General features: G+C 36.8%; 4 protein-coding genes across 4 annotated transcripts; 2 read left to right on the forward strand and 2 right to left on the reverse strand.

Annotated features, from left to right (window-relative positions):
• Positions 1-525: 525 nt before the first annotated feature.
• Positions 526-1,882, reverse strand: LOC134496478 (olfactory receptor 6N1-like). The gene is made up of 3 exons (XM_063302208.1): positions 1,877-1,882; positions 826-1,782; positions 526-639 (listed from the first exon to the last, which is right to left on the reverse strand). The coding sequence occupies exons 1-3, from the start codon at positions 1,880-1,882 to the stop codon at positions 526-528; spliced, it is 1,077 nt and encodes a 358-aa protein (XP_063158278.1).
• Positions 1,883-9,274: 7,392 nt separating this feature from the next.
• LOC134496479 (olfactory receptor 11A1-like) lies at positions 9,275-10,300 on the reverse strand. Its single transcript, XM_063302209.1, has one exon. It carries the CDS (start codon positions 10,298-10,300, stop codon positions 9,275-9,277), a length of 1,026 nt encoding a protein of 341 aa, XP_063158279.1.
• Positions 10,301-16,233: 5,933 nt separating this feature from the next.
• Positions 16,234-17,169, forward strand: LOC134496480 (olfactory receptor 6F1-like). Its single transcript, XM_063302210.1, has one exon. It carries the CDS (start codon positions 16,234-16,236, stop codon positions 17,167-17,169), a length of 936 nt encoding a protein of 311 aa, XP_063158280.1.
• Positions 17,170-20,594: 3,425 nt separating this feature from the next.
• On the forward strand, positions 20,595-21,560 carry LOC134496481 (olfactory receptor 6F1-like). The gene has a single exon (XM_063302211.1). It carries the CDS (start codon positions 20,595-20,597, stop codon positions 21,558-21,560), a length of 966 nt encoding a protein of 321 aa, XP_063158281.1.
• The last annotated feature ends 699 nt before the right edge of the window (positions 21,561-22,259 follow it).

Here is a 22,259-nt window from a genome sequence, read left to right on the forward strand (position 1 = left end):
CAGAGGTAATCAGCGCTAATCCCTCTGATCGCCCGTCGAGACTCCGGAATCGCCCCTGATCGCCCATCGAGACTCCGGGTTCACCGTCGGTCAAGACTTCAGGACAATGGGGGGTGGGGAAGGATCAGGCCCACACCGCGGGTATTTACCAGCTACCTCACATGCCATGTGATCATTCCCGTCTTTCTCTGTGTCTGCATTCTATTCTTAATAAACCAGATATCCTTAGCCCTGGCTGGTGAGTCTGTGTTTTTTTTGAATAAGGCAACCATCACAGATGGGCAGAAAGTAATACCGGATTTATTAGAAGATCTCTGTCTGATTGATAAGAAAGAGACTGACAAAATTTCCCAACCCAACTCCCCCTTAAAAAAACAAAATAAAACAACAGTAATACTGAAAATTTGGGACAACCAGAAATGGCATTTTGTATGTGAATTTAAGACCGTGGTATGCAAAAGCCAAATTTTGGGGTTCAAAATTACTTAATTGTTCACATATGCTTTTGTATCAGGCTCTGGTTGGTCAAATTCTGTAGTAAGAACATGCGTGCAGAGTAGACATTGCAAGCTTAATATCTGCCTGTCCTGGCCTGAGTATTTGTGAATAAGAGGGCTCATATGTACTTTCTACATTTTTCTTCATTTTAGAAAACAAAAATGTTAGTAGTAGTATCAACATTGTTGTTGTTATTTTGATTTCTATAGAGTCAATAAACATTTGTTTTTTTAATAATTTTCAAGACAGTTTTATTTCCTTTTTTGCAACATTTTCCAATTGCCTGCTGATGTTTGCTTGCAGAAGCCTATTGTTATGATTACTTACCTGATTTCTAACCCATGCTACAACTCCAGACCTCCGAAGAGAATCCTTTACCTCTTTATTTCTTAGACTGTATATGAGAGGGTTGATCAGAGGTGTTAAGATTGTGTAAAAGACAGAAACGAGTTTGTTCCAGTCTCTCAGAGAAGCGGAATCTGGTATGGTATATGCAGCAGTGATGGAGCCATAATAAATAGTTACCACAAGGAGATGAGAGGAGCAGGTGGAAAAGGCCTTTTGCTTTCCAGTAGTAGATGGGATTTTAAGGACAGCAGATATTATATGTGCATATGACAATAATGTTAGCGTAAAAGGGGGTAAAGTGAACAGAGATACAAATGTTAAGATTAGGATTCTTAAAAGAACAGTATTGCTGCACGACAACTGCATAATTGGATAGGTATCACAGAAGAAATGGTCAATTTCATTTGGACCACAGAAGACTAACTGTGACATTAATATAATTGTTATAGTACTGGCAACAAACCCAGTTACCCATGATCCAGCTGCCATCTGGAGGCACAACTTACTATTCATTAGAGAAGCATAATGAAGTGGTTTACATATAGCCACATATCGATCATAGGACATTGCAGAAAGGAGGTAACATTCCACAGCTGCTAGGTAGGCAAAAAAGTAATGTTGCGCAAAGCAGCCATTGATTGATATTGATTTGTCTCCATTCAAGAAACTAGCCAGCAATCTGGGTAAAATAGCTGAACTATAGAAGGACTCTAAGCAGGATAAATTCCCCAGGAAGAAATACATAAGCGTGTGAAGGTGTCGATCAGCCACAACTACTATGACAATAAGGACATTTCCAGCCATGGTCATGATGTAGATTATAAGGAACACCAGTAGCAGAATAATCCTTATGTTCTGAAGATGCTTAAATCCCAGCAGAATGAATTCCTTGATAACTGTTTGATTTTTCAGTTCTAGAGTTTCAGCAACCTGCATCTGTGAAAAACAACACAGTAGAAAACTACAGTCCTTACAAGAATTACATACAGTTTCTCTGCTTATTTCCATTAGACATTATAAGACAACTTACCTTCATTCTGAGAATGAAAAAAAAATGTCATTTATTACCTGGTAGTGACAAAAAGCATCAGAATTATAGGTAAAATACTTGCATAGCTTAAAAAAAAGTTGTTTCAGAAGGCAAAACTCTGAAAATATCTGGAAATAGGAGGGGAAACCTAAATACATAAATAAAACCATCCTCAAGAGTACCAAGTTAATAAACAGAACTTTTGAACATATTATAAGGTTATTGGTCAAGGTCCCTGCCCCCCGCCCCGGAAACTTTAACATCTTTTTACACAAGGAAAGTAGGCTGAGAAAATACTGTTTCTTCTTGGTAAGCTTATTTACATTTTACTTACTCTATATCTTTTCCTTCCTTACAAGTATTATTAATAGCCAGTTGTTGCTAAGAAATTCATGGATCCAACTAATTTTTTAGTTTCCTGTAAATGAACAAACATTATTTATTACATTTTAAAGAGAAAATAGTGGATATGAGTGACTAGAAAGTAAGTTACATTTAAAATAACTATCAACTCTTTATTTTTCTATTAATACTGAGTTACTGCATATGTTAAAGAGAAGACTTCTGTTTTAGTACAGTTTTCAGCAACAGCAGCGCTTCCTTGGGAATTCAATATGCCTGTAGAAAGGGGAATTATAAAATCCTAATGGGAATTTACTGTTGATGGGAGAATTTGTCATCTCCTAATGAGTACAGCAAAGTCCTATCCCATCCCATCCTATATTTTGACATGAGAAGAATATACTATCGATAAACCTAGCAGACATTTGGTATAATAAGAATAATGTACATTTTTTGTTCTTTGTTTTTGAATCAGAACATAAATCCTTTCTAAGCCATGAGGAATTATGACTCAAGGACAATATAGATACCAAAGGGCTGAATTTGAAATGATAAAGAGACCATAATTTAAAGTAGCCACAGAGTCATAGAAGAGTGTTCCCAAAGTAAAACTGTCCTTGCAGTTTATTTTAGATAAAAGATGATGGTAATTATTGAGAAGGAGAAAAAATGTGGGATAAAAACAGGATCCATCTAGTTCAGCATTCTGTTTTTGTAGTATTCAGTTGGATCCAAGAACATTAAAAGCAGAATATGATATTGGTACTTCTCTGTTTTTTTAAGTGCATAAGACAAACTCACAACTTGGGCCTTTCAAATTGCTACCATACAATCTAGTTCAGGTTGGATGAGCTCCACCTCAGTGAGAGGTTTCATTTGACAGCTGTGTGACAATCCACTTTGAAATGAAGAAGCACCTAATGGAACCTTGTGGCTGCACCTCAGTAATGGTTGAGTCAGGAGTAATCTGCCTCAGCCACAAACTTTGCTTCAGTGTCATAGCATGTATGCAGAAACCCATTACCAAGTAAAACCAAGTAGCTGCTACAAGTATCACATCTTGTAAATATTGTATATATTTATGTATTTATGTATTTTACAGGGAAAAAAATCAGGTATCCTCTTGAAATAGAAGGATCCTCCATTTCTTTAAAATTTTATCTGAGGCAGTCAGTAGCAAATTTGATCTCTCAGAAGACGGATGGCTGTTGAGGAGAAAAATGTCAAAAATATTGTACATACAATGCATGCAAACAAGGGGCAGAGCTTCAACTGTACAGTCATGGCTATCATCTTGACATTTTCACCCCTTATGTGGATGTCCCAACTCAAAATGGATACCATAAATAATTAGAAAAAAATGAGTCAGTCTGAGTTAGGCACATGGATCTGAGCTGATCATATGAGTTTTATGTAGTTAAAAATGTTGCCTGTGATTTTTATTTACAGAAATGTAGGATCCTGACTATGCTGTGTTATACTACTGGACCTTCTAGGTTGGTGGTACTAATATCAGTTGTTAATATTTCTTCTTGGTTTCCAAGCAGATTCCTTCTTGGATACCATAAGAAGTTGTTATCCCCCCCCCCCCCCAAATATGTTTTTTTTTTATTGAAGATTTTTTTTTACAAAGTCATATCAAACCATATTTAAAGAAAGAAGAAACTAAAGTAAAAGAAAATGGTGAATAAGTAGGAAAGAAATGAAAGAAAATAAAAGAAAATAAAAATAAAAAGTAGCTTCCAATCTTCTTTACAGCAGTTATAAATGCATTCATATTCCATCCTCTTTCTCTAAGTTTACATGTTAGTTCCCTTCTTTCCATATTCTACCCTTTCCAATCATCAAGCCCATAAAACATAAGGTCATTTTTTTCCTGTTTTGAGCGAAAAGTCCATAAAAGGTTTCCAGTCACTAACAAATGTAGTATTTATCTTTTCTCTAAAGAAACAAGTCAATCTTGCTATCTCTGCAAATTCTGTCATCTTCACCAACCACTCCTCTGCTGTAGGTATTTCAGAGTTTTTTTTTATCTTTGTGCATATAATAATCTTGCTATGATTACCATGTAATCTGAGTGAGATGGGTGGTGACTAAATTGAATAAATAAATAAATAAATGCACAAAACAATCATCCATGAGTTTTCTAATAGTCTGTTCATTAGTCCCAGCAAGAAAAGCTCTGGTTGCAGTTGACGTTTAGTCTTTAAAATTATTTGTATAGTATTACTGTTTGTATTTAAACCCAAAATTACTGTTTGTATTTAAACCCAAATTTTTCTAGCTTTCTTGAAAGTCCACCAAGCATGATAAAATTACTGTTCTCTTTTTTTCTAAATTTCCAACAGATATTTGAGGTACCTTGATACATTCTAGGAAGTTTTTCTGGTCTCATATATCAACGGTACATCATTTTGTAAAAAAAAATCTTTTAAATTATAACAAAATGTGAATTTCAGCCCTTTCAACCACATATTTCCCCATTGATCCAACTGTATATTATAACCGTAGTTTAGCCCATTTTATCATACACTTTTTAACTTGATCTTCTTCCATTTCAAATCTCAGTAAAAGCTTATACATTTTAGCAATTACATGTTCATCATTTGGACATAATCCAATTTCAAATCCTGTCTTAAGTTCTTCAATTCCAAATGTCCTTTATCTGCTTTAAATATTTTTCTCAAATATACATATGAAAAAAACATTGAAAAATAATTCCTTCTGCAGTCAACTGCTCTTTTGACTTTATCTTATATTCTCCATGTTCTTGTTCTAACAATTCATTTCTATGTGCCTGCTGTTTCTTTTCTATAAAATGCTTCTTGTGCTGAGATCCACAAAGGTGTTTTTGGGCATAACCTGGGTTTGTATCTATTCTATACTCTCAATATGGCACTTCTAACATAATAATTTTTAAAATCTACATTAACCTTATTTTTTTCATACCATAAAAAAAATGCCATCCAAATCTCAGGTCATGTCTTGTAACACCCATTCTTTCATCCAAAACAAAGAGCAGGCTGCAAAATTCAGTTTCAAATCAGTCAGTCCCAGGTCTCCTTGTTCATTTATGTCTTGAAGGATTTTAAATTTAACTCTTATTTTTTTTCTCCTTGCCATGTGAACTTTGATATATCTTTCTGCCATTGCTTAAATGGTACATCAGTTATTAAAATAGGTATTGCTTGAAACAAAAACATTGTTCAAGGTGAGGATACCATAAGAAGTCCTTAAGGACTGAACCTGTGATTTCCACATTTGAACAAATGAAAAGCACTTTGACTAACGTGACAGCTTTCTCCTTATTCCATGTTTATCAAAGATTCTTGTTATTTAACAACAAGGTAGGTGTGTGGAATCTGGATTCTAATTCAGCACTGCTATACTTAGGTTGATTTTGTTTTTTGTTTCCCCAATTGCACCCTAAATAAAATGTCCAAATTGTGCAGTCATTTAGGGGCTCCACAAATAATCAATATTATTCTATTTCCAGATTCAAGTATATTCATGTTTTGGTTACAAATTCAAATGAGATCTAGATAAATTAAAACAATGTAGATTCATGTTTAAGAAAGCTTCTCCAAATAATTCATTATTAAATAAGTTTCACATTTCCCAGGAAATTGTCTTTCTTGACAATAATTAGATTACTTCACTCTCACAATCAGTATCAAATGAATCATTTCAGAAACTGAGCATTCCAGATATAAATAATGACTGAAATAGAAATGGTACAATATATCCTCATTTCAAGTTTTAAGCTCAAGTATTAAGCTGACCACCTGGCCATTATGTAATCATGGAAAATAATATATAGAGATATATTTAAGAAATATCAAAGACAATCAATCAGTTTATCAAATCTTTATTTTGGTCATAGACCAGCATAAAGTACAAGCAAAGCCCATGTCAATAATACCACTGGAAATTGTATGAGGTCAAAGACAACTAAAAGGTAGGGTTGCTGTCCTAACAGTCAGAAATCACGCTGAGATGAGGAGTAGGTCTCTAGTGTTTATTATTGCTACATAAAACAGAATCCTAACAAACTGAAGAAGCGTGGGAAAAACCCAGACATATAAACCCCAAAAGTTAAGGCGGGCCTGATCTGTGTCTCTTTGAATGACTGCTTAATTCCTCAGTACTACGCCTGCGTTTTCCCCCCTGGATAGAGGCCCCCTCCTGCTCGCCATCAGTACTCATGACAGTTGCTAATACAATACTATGAAATTAAAACATTAAAACATGCCTATAAAAATTCTTAGTACTGGCTATTGAGATGGGGAGGTCTGAAGGTCATAAAAAGAGTGTAAAACAGGTAACAATTAAGAAAAAATAAAACTAAAATAAAAAAGGAATTCTCAGTAAGTTTACCCATGTACTGTACCCTTAATTATCTGTTTGTGGATTTTAATTGCTGCTAGGCAACATCTAGCAACATTGCATGTAATAAACAGTTCCTTATATGAAAGGAGAAAATCAAGAAAAAAAAACATTCATTTTGATCTATAACACATGTCAATAAAGGAAAAATGAAAATTTCTCAACTATATTGGTACTAAAGACAGTGTGAAAGCATGTTGTGGTGGTCTCAGTAGCACTGAAACAAGGACAGGTTCTCATATTTCTCTATGAGAAATTGGGATCTGAGCCTTTATCTTTTTTAGTCTGAGTCCAATCATTTAACTACTTATGCACAATGGTTATAGAACCTGCAACCCATATAATCTATCATCTATCTTTATCTCTATCATCTATCTGTCTGTCTGTCTGTCTGTCTGTCTGTCTGTCTGTCTGTCAATCATCATGTTGTGGTTACAAATTCCTCCTAATGTAAACTCCAAAATGAATAATGAAGATGGAAGTCAGGCCAAAACTTACAGAATGGCATACAAAATCCCTACAATGTTACCTTTCAAGATCACTCTCATGTGAATGCTTGATGTAAAAGATGAATATACAACAAATCTCCATTACAGCCTACAGTGATATCCTTATTGAATATTGGAGAACCTGCTGAAAGAGCAGTCCTGCAAGGGAGATTTTGTTCTGCAAGACAGAAGTGGATCTTAGGCTGGCTTGGAGATAGTCCCAAATCATCTATACTATCAGGGTGCATCATATCAATTTGCCTTAAGTTGCTTTAGTATGGTTGAATCCTTTATTTTTGGTCTGACACTCCCAACTCTTTTTTTCCATTAGTATTGGTACTTCTGGTCCAGAAACAACCAAGCATACCCAGTCTGCCTTTTCAATATAGCATTATTATTCTTAATGAAGCTATCATCAGCTTACCACTCCTCCTGGGCTAAACAGGAAAATATTAGGATTTCCTGGTAGTATAGTGATACAGTGGTAAATCCTAAGTGGCTGGGCTAACACCCTATGAGCAACCCAGTAAAGAGATATGTTGTTTTATTGGAGATAAAATGATAATACTGGGAAATAGGGACTTATTTTTATTGATTTTTTAAAAATATTTATATAGCACATTTTATTTAAGAAAATCTCAAAGCAGTTGAGAAATGTAGAGAAAAATACTGAAGACAGTTATGAAAAATTAAGTCTCCTAATCTATCTGCCTTCATATGTGCCCTGCAGTAAGCTGCTATTGCAATTGATAGGCAAATTAGCAAATTAGCAACAATCTTTAAAAAAAAAAATCAGAGTAAACCTTGCTAGATAAAGAAGAATGGGTTTGACTTTTCATTTCTGTACTGACTAATTTACTGAGCATAATTTTAATGGAAATTTCTTCAAACCTATCAGGATTATCAAACTCTGTATAGGTGCTTGTGGTCACCTATAAAGCCCTTCACTGCATTGACATGGGTTATTTGCAGGATCACTGCTCACCAATCATGCCATAAGAACCAGAAGAAGAGATGTGTTATGGGTTCCATCAAGAAGTGTCATCTGGTGGGACCCAGACAGTGACCCTTTTCAGTCAGGGCCTATGTCATTTGGAACATTATTTCCCCAAATATTAGATTGGCCCCTACTTGCTTTTTGCAAGTCCCTGAAGACATGGTTGTGTTCCCAAGCTTAGGGGTCAGATTGTCAGTTAGAGCCCATGAGATGGCTATGTCAATCATAATTTGATTGGTTTTTATCTTGGCTTCCAGTTATGAATATTATTTTTATTGTTGGTTGTGTTTCGACTGCTCATAGCTGCCCAAAGTCACCAGAGTGAGATGGTGGCTATATAAATTGAACAAAACAAACAAACAAACAAACAGAAATATGCAATAATATATTTTATTTCTGCAGAAGATGACCATACAATGAAATTGGTCTGCTTCATAATATAGGACATACTTAGTTAATTGAGCATGGTGATTGCTCATTAACTTTTGGAGCAATATATTTCAACTAGATAGATCAGCCTTCTCAATCTTTTGACCCTGCAGGAATCCTTGAAATATTTGTTCAGTCCTTGGGGAACCCCTTCAGATTCAGGCTCAAATATAGGACAGAAGTTACGAAGTTATTACATGTGTAGGCCTGTATATATGCATTAACAATGTTCTTAAAGTAAAAATAAAGGATAAAACTTACCTCTTTAATGTGAAATTGCCTGAATTTTAAATATTTTTTTTAATAAATTGTGATCTCCCAAGGAACCCCCTGACCTCACACAGAATCCTTGGTTTCCACAGAACCCTGGTTGACAAACCCTGAGATAGATAAATAGATAATCTTTATTACAGTCCCTGACCAGCAAAGGTATATTTCAGTTATGGTACACCTTTATGTACCATAATTAAAGACAGAAACCAATCTTAGCTGAGTTTTGGCTCAGGATGTGCAGAGAGATGCCAGAGGAGAATAATGTTTGTGTTTTCTATCCCCTTTTCTGTGGTCAAACTATGTGAATGAATAGTGTAGTGATGTTTTACCAATCATTCAATGTTGCAAAAGTGCTCAGTGTAACAATTGATATCTGCAGAAGAAGTCGGAGAAAGGCAAGGCAGTAATAGTGAAACAGATGATAATTTATTTGATCATGTGAATCCAGGTCTTAGCTTCTTCAACAAAACTTGAATGGAACAACTATAGCTTAGAGCTGCATTCAGATACCACCAAAATATGACATATTTTCTTTTCACTGAAGTCAGTGAAATTACTCAAAACTTTTTTCAAAGATTCCTTCACCTCTTTATTTCTAAAAGTGTAAACAAGAGGATTCACCATGGGAGTTAAGATGGTGTAGGGGATAGAGAAAACCTTTTTAACATCTCTGAGTGTGCCAATGTCTGGTAAAATATAGACAATCATCAGAGTTCCATAGAAAATGGTGACCACAATGAGGTGAGAGGAACACGTGGCAAATGCTTTTTGTCTTCCAGTGGTGGATGGAATTCTCAGAATAGCAGTAATGATACAAACATAAGATGTAATGGTTAGAATGAATGGGGGCAGAATATCAATTGATCCAAATATGAGAGCTAAAAGTCTAACATGGCTTGTGTCCGTGCAAGAAAGTTGGAGCAGTGGGCTGAAGTCACAGAAGAAATTATCAATTTCCTTGGGCCCGCAAAATGATAGTTGTGCTACCAGACATATGATTATCACTGAAATTGATGCTGCACATAACCATGATGATGCTATGCAAACAAAAATGACTCTATCATTCATAATCATGGAATAATGCAATGGTTTGCAGATGGCAACAAACCTATCATAAGACATCACTGACAGGAGGTAACATTCAACAATGACAAGACAACCAAAACAAAACAATTGCATGAAACAACCCCAGGTAGAAATTGAATCTCTATTGCTTAGAAAATCTGCAATCATCTTGGGTAGGATGGTTGAACTATAGCAAACTTCCAAGCAGGATAAATTTGCTAAGAAATAATACATAGGGGTATGAAGATTCTGCTCAGATACAATTAGGATGATAATCAAAATATTCCCAGTTATAGTCAAAGTATAGATCATGACAAACACCAAGAAAAGAAGCATCCAGAAATCTTCAAGTTTCCCAAAACCCAATAAGATGAATTCTGTAACTTCTGTTCCATTTTCACCTTTTTCAAAAGCATTGACCTGCATCTGGAGCAACAGTAACATATAAATGATTTCTGAATCTGAAGAAATTGTATTATAGTACTATGGTAACTGGAAATTTGTGTTATTACGCATTAGCTAAAGATTGTTTCACTACTATGACTGGAAAAAAACAGCATTTCTACAAATTATTATTTTATCTACAGATTATTTATTAGTGGAAGAGTAATTTGTTAATTTGTTGAATAAGCCACAGTGTGTTCACAGGTGCTAAGCCATAAATAATGATTTATCAGCCATAATTCCTAGTTCACACAATATGGTAAGCCACATCCAAGCAAACCACATCCCAGATCAAGGCAGTGTGGGAGCTCAGTTTGTGTAAGCTTGAGAGAAGGAAAAGGAACATAATCTGAAAACAGCAAACTATAGCAAACTTCAAACTATATTTTGAAACTACAATAAACATAGAAAACACTATGGTTGTTTGCTCGTTTTTGTTTTCTGAGCAAATACAACATTCATTCTATCTATTGGAGATACTAATAGAAGTTTCATTTCCTGCCTGAAAATTCTCCCTCTCCCTCTTTAAGTCTCTGTCTCCGTGTGTATGTGCATTACAAAATTGTTGTAAGTAACATATGGAGAAAAATGGCAGAAAACATAATGATCACATGAAGATTTACCTTAAGAAGTAAATCCCCAAGCTGTAATCTCTTGAAGAAAAATGTTTCAAGTGAAAAATAGTGTTTCTAGTTAGAATTGGTTTGGTTGCATCCAAAACATCTTTCAGAAGAAGCCAACTCTGTAAGTTTCATGAACCTTGCAAACCAAAATAACAGTCACCTGGAATGAACATTTGAAATTAACAAAACCTTTATTTAATATAATAAATTCTGCTGTCTCATGTGATTTTCCTCCCTGCCTCTTCCATAATTCCCTTCTTAAGTGATGATAAACTGATCATAACTTCAAGACCTTTTAAATAACTTCATAACAATGGTCACATGGGGAGAATAAAGTGAAGAAACAAACAGTTTAAGCTTCTGGGATTAATTACTAGATGGAATTAATATTACAGCTAGAGAAAATTATATTAAAAGAAGGGAGCCACATAACTTAGAACAATTCCTTGCATTCAAGAAGCACCAACTCTTACATTCTTTAAGCAGGTGACTATTGTTACTGGTGCTCCTATCATTAATATCCTTAATTTAAAGAGGCCTTTACTCCTGCTTGAATTATTTTGTTTGCAAACCATTTATTATCTTATTTTCCTTTAGTATTTTAAGTGTGATTTTAATATATCTTTAAATATATATAAACTAATTAAATAAAATGTAGATATATACAATAGCATTACCATTATGATGTAGCTTCAAAATTAATAATACTATAATAATTAGATAACAACAACAACGGGGAGGAATGCCTAGAACTCTAAATGTCAGAAATCCATTGCTGTAAATTAGGGGCTTATTTTTTCCTAAAGTTTCTATTTTTTTTTTCTTTTAATCCTTGTAACAAAACATCCTGATGTCTTTATAAATTCCAAATACTTAGTCTTCAACCAAGAAGAACATATACATCTTTAAAGCACTTTAATACTTTAAAATAGTATTGAGCTATTCATGTTAACCCAAAATTTCACAAAAGGACAAGACTAAACCATATGAGTTAATGTTCCAAATGTTGAGTTGCATATCCAATGCCAGATGATTGTAACCAGATCTTTTTAAATCATTCAATGATATGTCCAATATATACTTCAACATATTTTGCTTGTATTTGCAGATTCTGAATCAATTTATAGAGGTCTTGCCCTCCAAAAAAAGGTGGTAAATTTAAAAAAAAGAAAAAAAAGGAGAAAGGAATCATGCTTCTAAAAATGAATTATTTGTGGTTTGTTACCAGCAGAGCAAACTTAGGGTTCTAAAGCTCTGTTGTATTGAAGCTGGTAGAAGCATGTACCTATGAGTTATGGGTTATCAATCTCTATTTAAGAACTTTTACTTGGTCTTGCTGGGATTGGGTCTAAACCTGCTTCTCTCCCCATCCAAACTCATCCAGCCTCTAGGAACCAGGAAGGTCCTCAGTTGCAGTTCCTTGTCAGCCTAGGGTGGAGATGTATAACAGAGTATCAGCTGTGTACAGTATTGATGATAACTCACACATATTGTATTCTACTGGGTTCAGGTAGATATTGAACAGGAGATGGAAAGACAACATAAGACAACATAGATAGAAGACCCACAGCCTCATAGGCCACCTGACTCTCAAATGACACTGGGAAGCTTACAAGTATAAAACCTACACATAAATAAAGCACATCATAGTAATCAAATTTTGGGGTGACTAGGGCATGAATGTCTGATGAAGGCTGTCCCAATCCAGGAAAGGGCACAACTGGTATAAGTATAGCTGTGCAAAGATCCCCTTAGCCTCAACAAGATTTGAGAGCTGAAAAGAACCCTCAGATTTTTTCAATGGTGGAAAAGCAACCCCACTGACAGCTAGTGATAAAATACTTCCAAATCTGGAGCACCCAAACAAATAAAGCCACTTTGTCTTGTCAGGACTGTTCCTCCACATCTAGACCTGCACAGCCTACACATTAGGTTAGGACTTTGGCCACATTACTTGCCAACCAGGGGCTGAGATATGTAAGAAGTATATGACCTCATGTAGCAGTTTTATGCAGATGTTAAACAGAAGGGGAGGGAATGTTGATCTCTGTGGTATCCCAGTATAAGGGGCCATGAGCTCTATCCACTGGTCAACACCTATTGAAACAGGTCACAGAGGAAGAAGGAGAACCAGCATAAAATGGTGCCTCCCACCACCAATCGCTGAAGTCAATCCAAAAGGTTTTCATGGCTGATGGTATCAAAAGGCTCTCAGAGATCAAAGAACACAAGGACAGATGCATCACCCCCCCATCCCAGCTCTGCCATAGGTGATCAGCAAGAGGGACCAATGGTGTCTCCATACTAAACCCAGTCCAAATAATCTGCTTCCTCCAGGGTCCCCACCCTCTCCAAAATTTCCCAGGAAAAGAGAAGGTTGGAGACTGGATGATAATTGTGAAGTCAGTGCTTTCTGAGCCTTGTTGTTTTCTTGCAGACATTTCATTGCCAGATTAGGCAACATCTTCAGTGCAAAGAGGGAGTGGGCCTTGCTCTCAGTTCATATATCGTGGCTTGCCCTGCTTGTGTTGGTACAGGTGTTGTTCTCTCCTTGGGAGTTCTTTGATTGGGCTGTTGTTTGCTGCTTGGTTGATTGACTGAGTTAATAGTTCCTTGATTAGGGTGTATTGTGTTGTTTGATGGTAATCTGGTGTTAATCCTACTGTTGATTTTTGCATATCTGGGTGTTGATTGCTGGCAAGGGAATGTACTGGTCTTTTGGCTTTTCTATTGTCTCTTTTGAATGGTATGTAAATGTTGTTTACCTCTGTGTGTCTGTTGATGGCTGTTTTGTCTGAGTGCCAGGCTTCCAGGGATTCTCTGACATTTTTTGGATTTGGCTTGGTTTAGGATGCGCACAGTTTCCCAGTTGAAACTGTGGTTGAGTCTGTCCATGTGTTGTGAGATTAAGGAGTTCTCATCGTGTCTTCTGACTGCTAGTTGGTGTTATATGTGGGAGTCCCTGGTAATGATACAATGGGCCAAAGTGGTATGCCAGGCTTGTGTATCTTGGGGCATCCATAGACGCATGGGAGAACGGGTCCACTGCTTTTCATCCACCTCCATTTTTCTTGTGTAATTTGACCTTTCTTGGTGAGGTTGCTGAGAATTCTTTTTACCTGGTTGTTCAGCTTCTGTATGGGATTGGTGTTCACTGGAGTGTAAGTTTCCTTGTCCTCAAGTAATTCTTTGGCCTTTTGTATATACTGTGATCTATCCTGATACAAGAGCCTCAAAACAAAACACCAAACAATCAACAATGGGGAAGCTAGGAAATGTAGTTATCTTTTCTCTATTTTAATATACATAAACTTAAATTATCAATTTATCAGGAGATTGATGATGAAATAGAGGGATGGAGACCACCACCACCCAAAAAAACCCAAGTAAATCCCATGAAAAAACATTTAGATAGTGCCGGAATCAATGTCAAGGAAGTTTAAATCTGAACTCAGAAACAATTCCATCTGAGTTCAACTGAGATTAATCCCTAATTATAACAGTAAAAATGTAAACGTAAGTATCCACAGGCAGGAGAAAGAGGACAGTAATGAAAAGTGCATTCTAATATCATGACACACAGTCACATCCTAGGATGTGGTTACATCCTTGCTGTCAGACATAGAACCTTAAATATGTAAGGGCAGAGGTTCTGATATAATAACATTTTGCTGCAAATACCTATAAAGGTGGTCTCCTTAAAGAAGTGGCTTTCCCAGTACCTTTCTGAGACAGCTCATTACAGGAGGTGCTTCCTCATGGCCATCTTTCTTCCATCCTCCTTGTAAGATAGTGGAATAGACTGTCTTCTGAGGTGATGGATGTTAACTGATTATAAACAGAAGCTAGATGGACTTCAGACCAGGCTTGCTCATTACCTGCTATTGTTGAGGAAGTCTCTCAAGACCTGGTTATGTTGTCAGGCCTGGGGGTCTTTGTAATGAGTAGATCACTCGAGCCTCACTCAATTATGACTCATAAGCAGTAGCTTAGAAATCTTTAATGAAGCAAAGCGATCAGTACAGAGAAAAAGGTTTGAATGGCATTTCCCCACACGTTTCTACATTTTAAAATTACACAGACTCTAAAGCCCCCCCCCCACTGCTCCCTTAGGTATATGCCCCTCCTTCCCATGCCAGCAGATGGCTCAAACAGATTCACTCCCAATTACTTTGGGGCAAGGAGCATCTAGCCTAAACAAAATTATACACTCCAACCCGGCTCCCCCTTCCTGGTGTTGACTCGCAGGTTGACTCAGGTTGAAGGAAGATGGATGCGAGTCCGATAAGATGTTCTGAGGACATTTAATCAGGGAGCAGAGGTGAGGGAGAAGAAAAAAAAGTGCCCCTTTCCTTTCCTTTCCTTTCCGTTCCGTTCCTTTCCTTTCCATTCCATTCCATTCCATTCCCTTTCCATTCCATTCCATTCCATTCCATTCCATTCCATTCCATTCCATTCCATTCCATTCCTTTCCTTCTTTTCTTATTGTAGTCCTTTCTCCTCCCTCCCCTGAACATTCCTTTCCCCTAGGCCAATTATCTTCTGGAAGCAATCCCCCCCCCCCCCTTGGGGCATTCTGGTTGTTTTATACTTAGCTTCATAGCACTGAGAACAAAAGAAGGATGCAACCGAGTTGAATGATAATATTCACTGTCCATATCCAGTAAAACATTGCCTGTTTATTTTATAACATAACAGCCTTGAAGAGATTACTTTTGATGAAAACTGGAACCTTAGAACTTCAACTCTGAGAACAAGAATCATAGGTATTCTGCTTATGTGTCTTATTTCTTTTCATTTATTATTTCCTTTCCTTTCATTGTTATTATATTCTTCTCTTTTCTATCAGCAAAAATAATCTTGAAACTTCTTTTTATTTAAATATTTAAGCTCAGAATGTTTAAAAAAGTAATATCGTCAAAGAAAGTCATGAATTTAAAATCTGATTTTTAATTCCTAATGTGTTGCTAGCATACAGGTTTATTGCAACAGGTAAACTTTTCCTTAAAATCCAACACATATGCAATTTGTAAATAATCTGGTTCATTAATTGTATTTGGATGAAATATTTACAATAAAAGAAATCAATGTAGTCCTGACTTTCAGTTTTTCATAATTTCAGAATGTGAATGTAACTTAATAAGGAGGGAGCTCTATATTTTTGTGGGATTAATGCAAATTTATCTACATCTCATGGAAATGAATATATTTGTCAAAACTGTTTCACACATTATTACCAATTTTGAATTTATAGAAGCATAAATGGTCCATACATTTCCAGATCCTCAACATTTGGTGTCTTATTAATAGATGCAGCTTGAAAAGCCTTCAGAATGTCAGAACACAACAAAAATAAAAGAGTTCATCCTCCTTGGATTTGGGAACACTGAGAACTTGAACACTCTCCTCTTCATATTATTTCTAATTGTTTATACTGTAACATTATCTGGGAACCTTCTCATAATCACACTGGTTGTCCTGAAGAAATATCTCCACACCCCTATGTATTTCTTCCTTTCTCATCTCTCCTGCTTGGAGATCTGCTACACCTCAGCTATAATACCTAAAATGCTGGCCATTTTTCTTACTGGCAAAAAGACAATTTCTCTTTGGGGCTGTATTTTACAGATGCATTTCTTTTCCACTCTGGGAACTACTGAATGTTACCTCTTGGCAGCAATGTCCTATGATCGTTACCTAGCGATATGTAGACCCTTGCATTATGTCACACTTATGAACAACAAAACATGTATTTTTCTAGTTTCAGTGTCATGGATAATAGGATTTCTGCTTATCACAGTTTTGACATCCTTGTTGACACAACTCACATTTTGTAATCTATACAAAATTGACCATTTCTTTTGTGATTTCACACCCTTGGTACGACTTTCTTGCAGTGACACTTGGATGATTGAAAGTGTTGCTTTGATAACATCATCTCTAGGAATTCTACCTACATTTTTCATAACGGTCTCATCTTATGCTTTTATCATCCGGGCAATTCTGAACATCCCATCTGGGAGAGAAAAGGCATTTTCCACCTGTTCTTCCCATCTCACTGTAGTCTCCATTTTCTATGGATCCTTAATGTTTGTCTACATTTTGCCAACCACTGGAAAATTCAAAGATATGAAAAAGGCCTTCTCTTTCCTGTATTCGGTTCTTACCCCCATGGCCAACCCATTCATTTACAGTCTACGAAACAAAGACATAAAGAAAATCCTCAAAAAAGAATTTTCACATTAAGGATGTTTTCTGAGCATCTTTGATATAAATGGATTAAATATAAATATATTATTTCAGTTGTCTGTGTTTGTAGACATTTATTTTTTTTGCAGAATGTGAATGCTATCTTCCCTTCAGGAAATTAAAGTAAGAGAATGGGCTCAAAATAGGAAGATCAGTATAATTGTATTACCTAAGATTCAGGGACGCGGTGGCGCTGCGGGTTAAACCGCTGAGCTGTCGATCGGAAGGTCGGCGGTTCGAAACCGCGCGGCGGGGTGAGCTCCCGTTGCTCGTCCCAGCTTCTGCACACCAAGCAGTTCGAAAACATGCAAATGTGAGTAGATTAATTGGTACCGCTTCGGCAGGAAGGTAACGGCGTTCCGTGAGTCATGCTGGCCACATGACCCGGAAGTGTCCTATGGACAACGCCGGCTCCAAGGCTTTGAAACGGAGATGAGCACCGCCCCCTAGAGTCGGACACGACTGGACTTTACGTCAAGGGAAACCTTTACCTTTACCTTTACTAAGATTAGTACCTCCTCCTTTCTGCTGCATTTCTTCTTCTTTTCCTTACCCACTATTAAGTAGTTTTAACATTTGCTATGGATATCTCTTAAATTCTATTATTCTGAATTGCCAGTCAAGGCTGCTTGCTACCAAAGACCTGCTTTGGACAATTTACCTCCCTCTGGGACCTCCTGGGCTTTATTTTCTATACTCTTTCCACCTATCTACCTTGTAACTATGACTGGGAATATTCTCATCCTCCTCCTAATAATCATAGACCAACAGCTTCACACCCCCATGTATTTCTTCCTGGGAATCCTGTCCTATCTGGAGACTTGCTACCTTTAAGAAGTGGCTTTGCCAGTACCTTCAGTCCTAGGGCTGAGAGAGTGATTACTAACTGGTCAACTTGATGTCAATAATGGGTTAAAGTCAGAAACAGGTTATTAAATAGTCAGTTATTGAGCATATAAGGAATAAAAAGGCATTCCTTGAGGAGAGCCTGCCCAGAGTTGTAGAAATTAAATCATTTGAAACTCTACAGATCTTCATGATTGACAGAGGAAGCAGTTTAGGTGACCATGGAAATGCTGTGGACAAAGTTGCCTGAGTAATAATACCCCAAAGGTATTTGTCATTGGCTCCATATCAAACTAGAAGAAAGGGTCAAGGGATGTCCCAAAGGCTCTTTGTCATTCAAGATATTTACATATGATCTGCATGATATGATAATCAGGGTGTATATGACACAAAGTGGGAGGGGAGCAAATACCTTAGACATTTTCATGGTCATGAAAATCATGGCAAGCTGTAGCTATGGCAGAGAGCAAATGAATTTCAACAGGGAGCAATGCAGAATTTTACAGATGGGTAAGAAATAATCAAAGAGATGAGAATAAAGGATGTGGGGGGGGGAACCGTACTAGTTAACATTTTGTGTGAACTACATGTGGTTGCCTTAAATTTTCACAAACTGAACATCAGCCCACAGTGAGATATAGCTGGAGAAAAAGAAAAGGAAAGAATGAAAAGGCAATCTTAGCCTGCATCGACAGAAAAATAGTGTCACAATCAAGGGAACTCATATTATTCTCTGTTTTGAATTGATGAGACCATACCTAGATCTTTGTCTCTGGCTCTGTGTGCCACATTTTAGGACACTGATATACTGGAGGGTATCCACAAGACAGCAACGTACAGTAGACAAAAATTGGACTGGAAGGAGAAATCTAGGAGGAAGAGTCAGAGACACTGAAGGTGTTTACCTGGGAAAAGAGGGGAGTGGGGTGCAAGGGATGGATTGTGGGATATTACAATATTCATGAAGTATCTGAAGAGTATCCTACAAAAGATGGGATAGAATTGTGCAGAGATGTTCCAGAACATACAACAAAAAATCATGAGTTTAATCTACAAGGAAGTAGATTTCAAATGCACATTAAGGGAAAAAAAATCCTGATGATATGAGTTGTTTGAAAATGCAACAGAGTGTCTTGGGAGACTCTGAACTCTCCACTGAAATATTTAACAGGATGGATGGATGGCTACATGCTGGAGATGTTGTAACAGCGGATTTCTGCCCTGATCATGAACTTGGCTAGATTATCAAGACCCATGTCAAACCTGCCATTCTATTATTCTTTGATTTTATTCCTACCATCTCCTTCTTTGGGGGGATGTCATTATCTGCATTTCATTGGTTTTAAAAGAAAATCAATGGATTAATATTAACAATACAGTTAAATAAAGATATTTGTATTAAAAGCAATGGATTCTCTTTGAAAAGTTCCAAACTCTAATAGTCCATTCTCTTTGAGTCAACTTTTCTAGGTAATCCATAACTGATTGGAGAATCAACATTATCCCCTGACAGGCAGATACTTCAGATGTGTGTGCTTGAGAGAAAAACTTTTAAAAAAATATATATAATTATTATTCTCTTTGGGAAATTTGTGTGTGCACATGTGTCTGTGTGTGCATGCAAGTTCTTCCTTCATCCTTCAAAAATGTGTCCCCATTACGCCAATGATCTTCTGGAAGAAAACTTTTCTCTCAGGACCATTCTGTTTGTTTTGTACTTGCTTTAAGCCAGCAGGAGCAAAAGAAGGATGACACTGAATAGAGTGACAATATTCACTATCAATGGGCAATAAAACATTTCCCATTTCTTTTGAAATATCACATCCTGCAAATATAACTGAAATTTTGTAACTTCAGCTTGGAGAACATGAAGCATAGTGCACATGTCCTTTTTCATTTCATTTCCTTATTAGTGTTTTCTTATCCTTTCTATTAGCAGAAAACAACCTGAGATGGATACTCTTTATTTAGAGGCTTAAGGTAAGAATTTTTTTAAGAATGTAATATTATCAATGAAATGCATGTAATTCAAATGTGGATTCAAGTTCCTTCTCCTTCTCCTTCTCCTTCTCCTTCTCCTTCTCCTTCTCCTTCTCCTTCTCCTTCTCCTTCTCCTTCTCCTTCTCCTTCTCCTTCTCCTTCTCCTTCTCCTTCTCCTTCTCCTTCTCCTTCTCCTTCTCCTTCTCCTCTCCTTCTCCTTCCCCTTCCCTTTCCCCTTCTAGCAACATGTTCCCTTTAAATCAAAGACATACGCATGATGGAAAACAGTATAGTCCATTCACCAAATTTGGAGGAAATATTTAAATTTGAAGAAATCAATCTATTCATGACTGTCAGTTATTCATGTTGTCACTGGGGTTTATGTGAATATGACTTATTAAGAAAGCAACTTTCTTTTCTGTGGTCGGGATGCAAATTTTGCTAAAGCTAAATTGAAGTGAATATATTTGCAAAAAAAAAAAAAAGTTTCACACATGAATACCAGTTTTAAATTTATCCAATACTGGAAGATATGTGGGTATGCCTACATAGTCCATAAATTTCCAGGTCCTCAACATTTTATGTTTTACTAATAGATGCAGTTTGCAAAACCTTCAGAATGGCAGAACACAACAGACATCAAGGAGTTTATCCTCCTTGGATTTGGGAACTCTAAGGACTTGAACGTTCTTCTCTTCATGTTATTTATAATCATGTATACTGTGACTTTATCTGGGAATCTTCTCATCATTGTACTGGTTGTGACAGAGAAGCATATCCACACCCCTATGTACTTCTTTCTATCAAATCTCTCCTGTTTGGAGATCTCCTACACCTCAGCTATATTACCCAAAATTATGGCCAATTGTCTTGCAGACACAAAGACAATTTCTTTTTGGGGCTGTATATTACAAATGCAATTCTTTTTCATTCCAGGAGCTACTGAGTGTTACCTCTTGGCAGCAATGTCATATGATCGTTACCTAGCCATATGTAGACCCTTGCATTATGGCACACTTATGAATGACAAAACATGTATCTTGCTAGTTTTGATGTCATGGCTTATAGCATTTCTGCTTATTGCAGTTTTGACATCCTTGTTGGCACAACTTACATTCTGCGATCAATACAAAATTGACCATTTCTTTTGTGATTTCACACCCTTGGTACGACTTTCCTGCAATGACACTTGGGTGATTGAAAGTGCTGCTTTGATAACCTCATCTATAGCCATTTTACCTACATTTTTCATAACTGTCTCATCTTACACTTTTATTATCCGAGCAATTCTGAAAATCCCATCTGTGGATGGGAGACAAAAGGCATTTTCCACCTGTTCTTCCCATCTCACTGTGGTCTCCATTTTCTATGGATCCTTAATGTTTGTCTACATTTTGCCAACCACTGGAAAATTCAAAGATATGAAAAAGGGCTTCTCTTTCCTTTATTCAGTTCTTACCCCCATGATCAATCCCTTCATTTATTGCCTAAGAAACAAAGAAATAAAGGAAACCCTTAGAAAACAATTTCTCAAATTTGGAAGATTTTCTGAACCTTTTTAATATCAATAGACACAGTATAAATATGTTCTTTCCACTGCATATGCTTAATGACATTTATTTCTATTGCTTTGTGGAATACAGTTTCCCTTTCAGTAATTTAGATAAGGAGAATGGACCCAGAATGTGAAAATCAAAATAACTCTACTTCTGAAAATCAATTCTTCCTTCTCTATTCTGCAGCTTCTCTTTTACTTTTTATGTATTACTAAATATATTCAACATTTCTTCTGGACTCATGACTCCTGCTCAAGGAGCAGGTGGCAGTCATGGTTAGGAGGGCCTTTGCACAGCTTCATGTTGTATGCCAACTGTGTCACAATTACTCACACTCTGGTCACCTCCAGAATGGATTACTGTGATGTACTGGCCTTGAAGAGTATCCAGAAGCTTCAACTGGTGCACAATGAGGCTGTGCAGACAATTATGTATGCCCCTAGGCTGGTACACATTATACCTCTGCTCTGTGAGCTGCATTGGCTGTCACTTTGTTTCTGGGTGCAATTCAAGGTGCTGGTTTTGACCTTTAAAGCCCTACATAGCATGAAGCCAGGCTACCTGAGGGACTGCCCCTTCCTGTTCACATCTGCTATCCATCCCATCAGGTCCGGCAGGAAGGGTAAGTTGTGGGTCCTGTCTGCTAAAGAGTTCCATCTGATGGGACCCAGATGATGTGCCTTTTCTGCTGTGGCTCCTGTCTCT

Source organism: Candoia aspera, chromosome 4, assembly GCF_035149785.1.
Source record: "Candoia aspera isolate rCanAsp1 chromosome 4, rCanAsp1.hap2, whole genome shotgun sequence".
NCBI classification, from domain to species: Eukaryota; Metazoa; Chordata; class Lepidosauria; order Squamata; family Boidae; genus Candoia; species Candoia aspera.

Bases quoted from the DNA above. Each gene is read 5' to 3' on its own strand.
- LOC134496478 (XM_063302208.1), bottom strand. The intron at 640-825 runs GTAAGTAATCAT...TCTAAAATGAAG, and splicing joins TAGCATGGGTTAGAAATCAG to AAAAATGTAGAAAGTACATA.
- LOC134496479 (XM_063302209.1), bottom strand. From the start codon at position 10,300: ATGTTACTGTTGCTCCAGATGCAGGTCAATGCTTTTGAAAAAGGTGAA.
- LOC134496480 (XM_063302210.1), top strand. From the start codon at position 16,234: ATGCAGCTTGAAAAGCCTTCAGAATGTCAGAACACAACAAAAATAAAA.
- LOC134496481 (XM_063302211.1), top strand. From the start codon at position 20,595: ATGCAGTTTGCAAAACCTTCAGAATGGCAGAACACAACAGACATCAAG.